Below are 12,166 nucleotides of genomic sequence, written 5' to 3'. Positions count from 1 at the left end.
ACAGAAAGCTCTTCTTTTATAGCGAATAGTTTCTTGTAACAAGTCTTTATATTCTGATGTCCCCAGGTTCAACCCGAGGCTGTGATTTTATGACAATTTACTTTGTTCGAGTCTCCATTTTCTGTTGTAGTTTTCTGCTTTATTACATACCTCGGCGTGGTTGTAGTAGTTGTTGTTGTAGTTGTAGTTGTGGTGTCCCTGTCTTGAGACGGCCTGCGATTCTTGAGGCGAGACGACAGTCCAACTGGGCGCCTATTGCTGGTGCTGTGGAGATTGAGATTGCTTTCAGAAATCAACGAAGATATTTTGTATGAAGTTTTTCCTACTACACGAGTGGTTCTTGACCTTTTTATTACCACGCCCCCTCTAAGAGTTGGTCCTTCCCTCCACACCACCCCACCTTGCATCTATGTGTAAAATTCCCTCCCAGATTTGAAGGAAAATGAAAAAAACATGAGAAAGAGAAGGGGTGTTTTTAATCTTTTGGGAATGAATTAGTGAAATACTTGACACTGCTTCTTAGCGACTCTTGTTAAGAGAATAACGAATATCATTAGAGAATTTTTTTTTCCCTTGGGCTTGGGCCCCCCTTGGAAATTGCTGACACCCCCCAAGTCAAGAACCACTATACTACACCCTCAGTCGTTTTTACGAGGTTTTTCCTCCTATGCAGTTGTTTTCAAAATCATACGCGTTAGCAAGGAAAGGTTTTGACAAAGATTAATTGCCATCCCATCCTCATTCAGATTCGAAGATTATTTTGTACGATGCTTTTTTCCCTGCTAAACCCTCAGTTGTATTTATCATCATAGGCGTTAGCGAGAAACGTTCAAAGAAGATGATCATTTTGTGTGAAGTTTTCCCTGCTAAACTCTCAGGTTTTGACGAAGATTTGCTATCTTCCTACCTTCGTTCAGATTCATTTTGAGGTGTACGTATCCTAAGAGACATTTAAGTTTCCAAGTGTTGTGCCGTAGTTACCCAGACATTCAACTAAATCAAGGTAATTATTATACGGACGAAATTCGTGGTATAACTGAGCAATAAATCAGCCATTGTTTGTGTCACTTTCCCTGCCACGATATTTGTAATGAAGGATTAATATAGGTTTTGATACAAGAGTTCATTGGCATTTTCGCTGCAGATTTGCCCAAATATACGAGGCTTCTTTATGGAAATTCCCTTTTAGAAAATTCGGTGTTTGGCAACGATCTAGGACCATTTGGAAAACATGCCAATCAAAGGTGTGGTCTGTGTTTGAATTTGAAATAAACCTATTTTGTTTCTTTCTCACGCTAACGTAATTATAAGTTATCCCATTCTGGAAGTTTCAGAAGCATTAGATTGGGTGTAATTCATTTCCCCATTTATAGACCTTTGTCAAACCTATCCTCACTGTACTCTATTTAGATTCTATTTACTAGTTAAGAAAGTGAGATGAATAGCCACTTATAATTCATAGTTTCCTCTAACAGTACAATTCAGTGATAAATAACATATAGTTTTGGAAATTATCTACTAGAAGAACGGAAAAGAAAGGTAATTAATTTTATTTTCATCGAACTATATATACAAATATTTACACATTTCAGAATTTCTAGCTTCTGATTATATAGATATATACTTTGTAAGTACAAGATGATAGGATTTAATCGTCTTCAGAATCATGCCTTATCTATACTTTATCTCTTCTCACTCATGCGGTTATAATAATAATAATAAAAACGATAATAATAATAATTATAATTAAGAATGCAGAATTACCCACAAATGTGACTGACTGCTTGAAATAGCTGAATAAATATTGGAATAATGTGTGTCCAATGTTAATCTGCTCATGCATGTGTAAACATTAAGGACTCTCCGTGCTTGGGAAAAATACATGCTTGTTTATCTTGATAAGTAATTTGGGTAATTGGGAATAAAACTGGAAATAGAGAATTTTATTCTTGCTGACTCTAAGTAAATGAACATTAGCCATGCACGTTTAAAAAATGCCATATTGGCCTTAATCCTAAGTTATATGCATGCCTTAGTTATAGAGTTTTAATAATAAACTAGTGACCACATATTTAAATTGAAAAGACAATGGAACGATGACTCCTATTCATTATACACCTGCAAATTAAATATTTCGTTATAATGACACAAAAAAAGAAACTGGTTTGCTGGACTGCATACGGTCCAGTAAGGCAGGCAAACTGTTGCGTATTTCCTGTAAGTGGTAGAAGATTGGTTAAGGGTCTTCCTCAACATCGGGGTATTCCATTGAATCTGGAAAACAGTAGAACACTAGACACGACGAACACAAATCTTGTTAACTGTTTATGCCACTACTTAACCAGTGTTTATTTAGAGCATTAGCATGAAGCATTTAACTAGATTAGCCGTTTCTTGTTGACTGTACGTCCCTGTTTTATGGGCGACTACGGATACATTGCTTTGGAATAAAAAGTAAAAATCCTTAGTTATGGATATGAGTAAGACTGTATTTATCAAAATACAAAGAGAATTCAAATGTATTTTTATTCAGCTGACTGAAGAGGACTGTCGTGCAAACTGTCGAAAGCTCCCATTTTAATATTTTTTTTGTATTTTGATAAATACATTCTTACTCTTATACATAACTGTGGATTGTTTACTCATTATTCCCAGTCAAAGTATATTGAGGCACCATAGATTGTTTTGGAATGTTAGTTAGCGCAAGCAGTTGGAGCTCTCCTTCTCCTTCGTCTTCGGTGGGGAACCCTAAATGTACCTTTCTCTGAACCTGTGCTCCTCCTGATTTTGGGTAGTAGTGGCCCCCCCATCGCTTGAAGGTGACACACGACCCCTGAACCTCGTTCCTCCTCGGGAACCGGAGCGACTTGGCGTCTGTCTCACTGAATCTTGGTCGACAGTGCGAGAGGAGTCCGAGAAGTCTTCTCTGGTCCTTGATAAGGCTTCGTTATTCCTCCTCTGAGGAGGCAGCTGAGTTCTTGTTCTGCTGCTCTCTCGATTTCTTGTACTAAACGCGTCTTGTGTTCTGGTACTCGAGCTAGTCGAACCGCGGGTTCTTGAGCTACCTCTAGGGGAAGTCCTTGAGTCCACAGTGTCTGTATCGTCGCGACTGCAAGATTTTTGTTAACCGTTGGGTGGTTTTATGGCAATGCCATTTGGAACTACTAGTTCTTCCCTTAAAGGTAGACTCAGTAACCTCGCTTTACAAAGTCAAGCTTGAACTTTGAGACAAAGAAAGTTTCAGAAAATTTGAGACAATAAAAAAAAAACAAACTTAACGGAGGAAACAAGATCAATTTCACCTTCATTTCAGACATTATCTCAAACTTTCTCTCTTCAAGGTTCAAGCGTTGGCGCAGCATTTGGTGTATACACTAATCTAAAATCCTTTTTGAATTCTACGTGGAAACTCACTACAAATAAAGACTATTATCTGTTACAGCCACCATTGACAAGCCACCGTAATTGTAAGGAAACTATGCTAGAAAAAATGTGAAATCTAGTTACTGAAAGCAATGACTGCTCTAGATTTGTTAATGAATTTACAAATAATTTTTTTGAGTATTAAAACACATGACTAGAAAATGTAAAAACACTACAGAAACACTCAACTAGATATCTACTAGAATTAAGTAATTAAGTAAAACTAATTTTCGTGTTAAGACTATGTAGTGTTAATGGATACTACAGTCTAGAATCGAGGTGCTAAAACACAATCCGAGAAGGTTAGATATAGGGAAACATCATAGGTGCGTTTGTACTGGATGTTCTTTTGAAAGATGTTGATCGTAGCAGTCCTTCGTCTTCACAATCACAATCGTACAGTTCCTTGAAGGCTTATTCATTATGGTTGTATCAGAATAGAATTTTCTCTCCAGGAGGAAAGAAAGAGAGATTGTTATCAAGAGAAAAGACTGACCCTTTTTAAGGGTTCAGGAAAAAAATGAATGGCCTTCGTTATTTTAGCAAACGAATAGTTGCCAATTTAAACTGTTTTTCTTGTAGCTCTCAGTACTTGAATCACAATCTATGCTGATTGTCCATATAAGACGAGAGCTAATGCACAGACAGTTAAAAAAAAAGACCAAATACGTGTTAGAATAAATGGTAAAAACTGGTAGTATTAGGGCTGATTCGCATTATAACACCACGACACGTCGAAGTACGCGGATATTTCTTACTTGTAATCAAATGGACTAGTTCACATCATCACGCAACGTCACCATGAAACACACGACATCCACCGTCACTTCACGACACGTTTTCTTGGAGAGAATATTTTGACGTGGCGTGACAGCTGAATCTGTGAGTCGCTGAGGTTGGGCACGAACTGAACGGGATTGTGATGGGTAGTGTGAATACAAGGTACCGCTGATGGGACGGTGACGTGACGTGGTGTGTCGGTGACGTGATGGTACAATGTGAATCAGCCTTTATCCGATTGTGAAGTGAGGCGTTGGAAAGCTTTTGGTCATTACTCCCACGGGGGCAACGTAAAAATTAGAGCTGAAATCTCCAAACAAAACTACAGGCGAAATGCTCCCTCTCTTTAGATTCCGTAAAACTGGAATAGATGTGTAAACAAACGAAAACGGAACACCAAAAAATATTATACTGATCACATACTTATCCAGTCGATGACATCACTTCTCACCCTTACCTTGAAGAAGAGGAAGAGGTTGACGTTTGTTGTTGTTGTTGTTGTAGATTCCTGGCTTCGTTGATGCTTGAATCGAGTCCAGCGAAAAGCGCTTTCTTTCCGGCCTCGACCAGCGGGTATTCCTCGCCGTTGCAGATGCCCCTGAAGTCGTCGTTGTCCAAACTCCAGTACATAATACCGCCCAGGTCTTGTTCTCTGACGTATTCGGCCTGCGGGGACCAAGATTCAAGTTATAACATTCGACCCCGTAGAGGGGTGCACTGTTGGCATTACTTAAGGTTTTTTGCAGCGTGTCTTCGGCCCTAGCTGCAACCTCTTTCGTTCGTTTTACTGTACCTCTTCATATGCTCTTTCTTCCATCTTACGTTCCACCCTCTCCTCAAAATTGATTCATAGTGCTTCAACTGCTTTGAGGTTTTCCTCCTGTTACACCTTTCAGACTTTTACTGTCAGTTTCCGTTTCAGCTCTGAATGACCTCATAGGTCCCAGTGCTTGGCCGTTGGCCTAAATTCTATATTCAGTTCAATTCTATAATATTCGCGAAAAGAATCTGATTAATATTTTGTTGTCTTTAATCAAATCTGCAAAGACGAAGATTTATATTCTTGTATATTTGATCTACAACAAGTAAGCTTCAAGTTATATTTTACAAGAACTGAACCTGTTTAAAAGTTTCATTGATTCTAATTTCATCTGCAGAAGATTTATATTCATATTTGCCCTACAGCAATCAAGATTCAAGCTATACATTAAAAAATCAATATTTTTTATGTTCTCCAACATTTAGAAAATTTTTTATTTCACTTTAGAAGATACAAAATCCAGTCCACCTTTTATGAAATCTACAATAACAAACTGACAATTCTATCAGACTTGTATTATAATTTTCCCTTGTAAATTAAGACATTCTTAATGGTAATTTTTCTAATATCCATCTTTAAGAAAAATCATTCACAAACAATCTCGAAGTTTTTCCGTTCTTTTTTATTTTAGTCTGTAAAAGAAACTACTGTGCCGGCTTTATCAGTCCGTCCGCACTTTTTTCTGTCCTCCCTCAGATCTTAAAAACTGCTGAGGCTAGAGGGCTGCAAATTGGTATGATGATCATCCACCCTCCAATCATCAAACATACCAAATTGCATCTCTCTAGCCTCATTTTTTTTTATTTTATTTAAGGTTGAAGTTAGCCATAATCGCTCTTCTGGCAACGATATAGAATAGGCCACCACTAGCCCGTGGTTAAAGTTTCATGGGCAGCGGCTCGTACAACATTATACCGAGACTACTGAAAGATAGATCTGTTTTCGGTGGCCTTGATTATACGCTGTACAGAAAACTCGATTGCGCCGAAGAAACTTCAGCAAATTTTTTACTCGGTTTTTTTTTTTTTTTTTTTTTTTACCTTTCTGGCTACAATCTTCTCATCGTCGTAACCGACCCATTGGTTCTCACTGAAGGCGTATGGTCCGATGCGTCTTGGATACGGTTTCTTGACTTCCCAACCGTGTGAAGCGATGTTCTCGCACACCTGAAGGAAATGGTAAGATTTTAATGAAATGATAAAAGAGGAAAATGATAAAAGACGTGAATTCTAAAATAACGGGGCAATGGTAAAATGCGAGTTAAATTTTGAAAGCGCAGGAAAATGATGAAATAAAAATGAGATTCCAAAAGAGCATATTTTAAGTTCTTATTTCAAGTCTTTGTGCCTCTTTTTCCTGATTCCTCTCTAAGTCTTTTTCCTGAATCCTCTCTAAGTCTTTTCCCGGATTCCTCTCTAAGTCTTTTTCCTGATTCCTCTCTAAGTCTTTTTCCTGATTCCTCTCTAAGTCTTTTCCCGGATTGCCCACCCAAGTCTTTTTCCCTTGGAAGGGAGCTAGGTCTTCTCTGATTCTTCTCAAAGTATTCTCTGATTCTAAGTCTTTTTCCTGATTCTTCTCTAAGTCTACTTTTCTATGGAGGTGATCACCCTTTTCCTCTCCAAATCTTTTTTCTGATTACTTTCTTAAGAAGGCTCAGAACACCCTATGGAGGCCATCACTCTCCCCTTCAACTTACTTCGTAGAAAGCCATGAAACCATTTTCCCTCGTGTATTTGCCCTGCTCTCCAGGGCCGTCGGCGGATGCTCCGAAGTCGGTGAAGTTGCCGTCGAGGAGGGAGTAAGATCTTCCGTAGGTCGGGATTCCGATGACCAGTTTGTGCTTGTCGGCTCCCAACTTGATGTAGTACTTGACTGTCCAGTCCTGAAAAGATTAAGAAGTTAGCTGATGAAGGATCTGCTTTAAAATGCACTTGCGTGTCGCAGCTGCTTCGGAATTTGTTATTAAAAACTGCTCAGTGAAATGCCAGGATATTCTGGTGTTCATTAGAAAAGGAGTAATAGAAGGTAATTGGATATACAGAAAGAAGAGATCACTTATTATTATTATTATTATTATTATTATTATTATTATTATTATTATTATTATTATTCCGAAGATGAACCCCATAATTCATATGATACAAGCCCACAAAAGGGGCCACTGACTTGAAATTCAAGCTCCCAAAGAATATTGTGTTTATTAGAAAGGAGTAACAGAAAGAGGAGATTAATAATTTTTAAAAATCAATAAAAAAATAATAAATAAATAGGAAAAATGTAAGTAAGTTGTATTAGAGTAGTAAAGCATTGTATCTTCGCTTGAACTTCTGAAGTTTCGGCTACGCGACAGATTCTGGCGAAATGTCTTGTTTTTTGGGTGGGAGGGGAGGTGGGTGGGGTGTAACTTTCCTTTCTAAGGTCACGGCATCCCCCAGGACGGGTTACTGAGGACGCGGTGCCCTTGGAATAATTAGAATTAAGATCGACAGGCTACTATGCAATTCATGTTAAAAAAAAAAAAAAAAAAAAGAGCGGGCGGGGGAGACTTAGGAGAAACGCACAAAGTCTTAGCATATATTACCAAAATTTTCATTCTAAACGGAGAAAAATACTTTCGATTTATTAAAAAAAAAAAAAGACAACTTTATTTGTGAACATGCACAATTTCCTCGATATTAATATTTTATATTCTTATATCTGGAAGCAATGGATAAAAGCTTTTTATTTACTATTTTCTTTTTTATTTTATTCTTTACTTCTACAATTCCTTGACCGCATCCGATTGTTTTCACAATAATAATAATAATAATAATAATAATAATAATAATAATTATTATTATTATTATTATTATTATTATTATTATGAAAAACAGTCCATTGCAGTCAAGGAATTATAGAAGTAAAAAGCAAAATATAAAAGAAAGTAAATAAAAAGCTTTTACCAATTGTTTATAATAATAATAATAATAATAATAATAATAATAATAATAATAATAATAATAAATATATTATTATTATTATTATTATTATTATTATTATTATTATTATTATTATTATTATTGCTAAGAAATTCACAATGACGTGATTAAACTGTTGTATAATAAAAATCCCCAGTCAGATAAATAATCTTTTACATCTAATACCATTTCTTAAGATAATTGTGGAATATTATAATTATGGTTATTATTACTATTATCATTATCATTATCATCATCATCATCGTTAAGAAGACTAACACAATCGCATAAGAAACAAAAGCAATATCTTTACCTTTTCCAATTACTGAATATACCACTATTTCAATCCCCCTGTCAATCACTGTCCATCGATACTCACCACATTCAACTGGGCATTCCACTCGTACTCAGACGAGCCAGGTGGAGGCATGAGGGCAGCATGGTGGTTGATTGTAGGTTCGTAGGCGCTGTGGTAGTCGTAGTTCAAGATATTGAAGAAATCCAGGTCTCTGTTTCAAAAGAACAATGGACATTTGAGGGAATGTTAAGCTAGTGGAAATTGAGGGTCAATATATTTATTGACTGTAATGGAGTTCTTTCCATTTTAGTTTTCTGTAAAAGAAACCTATTGTGCCGGCTTTGCCTGTCCGTCCGCACTTTATTCTGTCCGCACTTTTTCTGTCCGCCCTTAGATCTTAAAAACTACTGAGGCTAGAGGGCTGCAAATTGGTATTTTGATCATCCACCCTCTAATTATCAAACATACCAAATTGCAGCCCTTTGGCCTCAGTAGTTTTTATTTTATTTAAGGTTAAAGTTAGCCATAATCGTTCGTCTGGCAACGATTTATTATAGGATAGGCCACCACCGGCCCGTGGTTAAAGTTCCATGGGCCGCTGTTCATAAAGAAAACTCGATTGCGCCGAAGAAACTTCGGCACATTTTTACTTGTTTTATGTATTTTTATTTAATTTTATTTGTTAAGTGTTGGATAAATAGTTAATAGATTCCTACGTTTTTTGTAACAAAAAAAATAGAAGTCTATTTTTTATGCCGTTCATTCTTATAATATTCGATTTATCTTTCTTAGCTTCCTTTCATATTGGTAAAATTAACTAGTTATCAAATGAAACAGAATTTAGAAAAGAGATATATTGAGTAAGATTTGATATATTTGATATTTGGAACATAATATATATATTATGTATATATATATATGTGAATGAACATAATATATATACATAATACACACATACAGTATATTTATATATTTATATATATACATATAGATATATGTAGATATATATATGTATATATATATATACAAATTCACATTTCACTTCACTAACAAAGTTCCTAATACATTCCACCACTACACAAAAGAAAGGAGTTTGTTGATTCCCGCTTCTGTTCCATTGTGAAAAGTTGAAGGCCACTAGATTAAAAGATAAGTGTGCCTAGGTACTTCTCAGATCCGACCAAACTACTCTCTCTCTCTCTCTCTCTCTCTCGCTTTCTAGAGCAGTCAGCCTCTTCATCCAAATAGCACCAATTTTCCTTCTCACTCTGATCCGCGTTAAACGAGTCGATGCGTGCTCGAGAGAGAGAGAGAGAGAGAGAGAGAGAGAGAGAGAGCGTGTGTGTGTGTGTGTATTAGCGTAAAATTAATCGACTGTAGTATTGTCATGAATCGTCGCAATAAAATATTTGTTCATAGGAAAATAGAGAGAGAAACAGCGCGCAAAGCGAGAGAGAGAGAGAGAGAGAGAGAGAGAGAGAGAGAGAGAGAGAGATAGAGATCGTGTGTATATTAGCGTAAAAATAATCGACAATATTCTTGCCTTGGCTCGTAACAATAAAACCTTTGTTTGTGGGAAATATGAGAGAGAGAGAGAGAGAGAGAGAGAGAGAGAGAGAGAGAGAGAGAGAGAGAGAGAGAGAGTGTGTGTGTGTGTGTGTGTGTATTGGCGTAAAACTAATTGACAATATTCTTGTCACGGCTCGTCATAATAAAACTTTTATTTGTCGAACGATTAGCGAGAGAGAGAGAGAGAGAGAGAGACAGACAGACAGACAGACAGACAGAGAAAGAGAGAGAGAGAGCGTGTGTGTGTGTGTGTGTGTGTGTGCCACAATGGACTTTTATTTGCCGAACAAATAGAGAGAGAGAGAGAGAGAGAGAGAGAGAGAGAGAGAGAGTTTTAGCGTAACACTAATCGACAACATTTTTGTCATGACTCATCACAATAAAACTTGTTTGTAGGAAAAAGAGAGAGAGAGAGAGAGAGAGAGAGAGAGAGAGAGAGAGAGAGAGAGAGAGAGAGAGAGAGAGTTAGCGTGACACTAATAGACAATATTCTCGTCATGACTCTTCGCAGCAGAAGCTTTAGAAATCTTGTTTGTCGAAAAAATTGAGTCGCAGGCAAATAGTTTACTTTTCTGAAACCTTTGTTTTACAAAATGACACGATAGCTCTCGTTTCTGCCCTCCAAGTAGCTTTAATATAAAAGGAAGATGATTAGAGATAATATTGAAAAGCCTTCAGTGAGTTCATCGTTCAGTTTGCCACTGTTATTTTTGTTGTTGTTGTTTTCTCTGATGAGAATATCGAACACTAAAATGCACAACAAATTACAATCATATACATTTTCATTTAGCTTTATTTATAAAAGTAGGAACATTTTATTAGCAACGATTAGAGTGATAGTGCTCTTAATGACATGATTTTACCGAAACCATCTCACAGTGTCTAGTAATTCAAATGAAATTTCTTTTTCATGTAATTCTTTCTAATCATGATCACGTTTCATTATTCACTGTATCTTCTTGTATTCTGAAAAGCAAAATGTAAAGGTCGTATGTGGAAAAATTATATCCTTCCTACAATTCACTTACTGAGTATAAATAATGATAATATAGGATACATGTATATGATTCCAGCAGAGACAATCCCTGGTATGCATACATTCAATGTCTACTTCAGCAAGGCGTGAAAATGTGGATCTACATGCCGCATAGTAATGGAAATCTCTCCATTAAACTTTCATCCCATGATAGGCCTTCCTGTTTGCCAAAACACTTCGCCAACATTCGGGAATTTGACTTTGAAATCGCTCTGAATAACTACATTTACACTCTCTACCGTTGTTGTGATACTCTCTGAAATGCAGATGTTCCTACGATGCTTCCCCTGATCCTGGTATCTCTATTTGCATGTCTGCTTTTGTGACGCAAATGTTTAGTTGAAAATCTATCAGTCAATCTTATATGGGCTTCATAAGAAGAGTTTATGATACGTAAAGCTAGAAATAATCAACACACAATCACGTGTGGAACAGAAATAAATTTCTGACTCACGTCAGGATCGAACCCAGGTCTTTCAAATGAAAGACCAGACCGCTACCAACCAGGCCATACCAGTCATAATAGAAGATGGAACCTGAGTACCACTGTACCTAAGGCATTACCTGGGCAGGCTAACACGCTGGTATGCAAGCAGTTAGCCTCCCGAGGTAATTCCTTAGGTACAGTTGTACTCAGGTTCCAACCTCTTTTATGACTTGCGTGGCCTGGTTGGCAGCGGTCTGGTCTTTCATTTGAAAGACCTGGGTTCGATCCTGATGTTAGTCAGAAATTTACATACGTAAAGCTATGTAATTTTAAGGACGTAGAAACTGTCCTTAGTGGTGCCAAGATAAAAATTCTCGTTTGTCTCGAGTTTTCCTGTTGCCTATCAGTCTCTTCTTGCTATTTCTTTTTTCATTCAATTTTCTTCTTAATTTACGTATCTGTTTTTCTTCTTGCTGTTACCTATGTCATTTCATTTTCTTTATAATTCGAATATCTCTCCTGTTTTCACCCATGTAATCAAACTTCATAGGTTTTTAAGAGACAGGATATTATCAAACTTGACGTAACCAAATTCTCACAATTAGATGCTTAAATGATATTTAATGTACGGAATATTATAAAACCTTTGCTTTCTTTCTCCAGAGCATCACATTCACGCATTAAAAATTCTTCTTGAAAGTTCTCCTTCTTTCTTCGGCATGTCTTCCACCTTCATTCGCTCGGTATATGTACTTTTTAAGGCCTTTCAAGCATGCCAGGCGAGACAGGTATATTAGCTTTCTCCTTGGATTAACATTCAACGATCGTCGCTTCAAGAACTGGAGTCATGATCTGG

General features: G+C 36.8%; 1 protein-coding gene across 4 annotated transcripts in view; it reads right to left on the bottom strand.

The window, feature by feature from the left end:
• Positions 1-12,166, bottom strand: part of LOC136844147 (uncharacterized) — an 85,992-nt gene that overhangs the window by 10,411 nt on the left and 63,415 nt on the right. For 3 of the 4 annotated variants that reach the window (XM_067113161.1, XM_067113173.1, XM_067113177.1), the window contains exons 6-11: positions 8,360-8,489; positions 6,720-6,905; positions 6,064-6,189; positions 4,661-4,869; positions 2,759-3,109; positions 151-264 (exon numbers count right to left, since the gene is read on the bottom strand). In XM_067113161.1, the coding sequence (XP_066969262.1) occupies positions 151-264; positions 2,759-3,109; positions 4,661-4,869; positions 6,064-6,189; positions 6,720-6,905; positions 8,360-8,489 (1,116 nt within the window). The remainder of the gene's footprint in view (positions 1-150; positions 265-2,758; positions 3,110-4,660; positions 4,870-6,063; positions 6,190-6,719; positions 6,906-8,359; positions 8,490-12,166) is intronic. The other variant, XM_067113167.1, reaches the window with a different exon arrangement.

Source organism: Macrobrachium rosenbergii, chromosome 2, assembly GCF_040412425.1.
Source record: "Macrobrachium rosenbergii isolate ZJJX-2024 chromosome 2, ASM4041242v1, whole genome shotgun sequence".
NCBI lineage: Eukaryota > Metazoa > Arthropoda > Malacostraca > Decapoda > Palaemonidae > Macrobrachium > Macrobrachium rosenbergii.
Note: the sequence above shows the minus strand (reverse complement) of the source record. Positions and strands in the feature narration are given on the sequence as shown.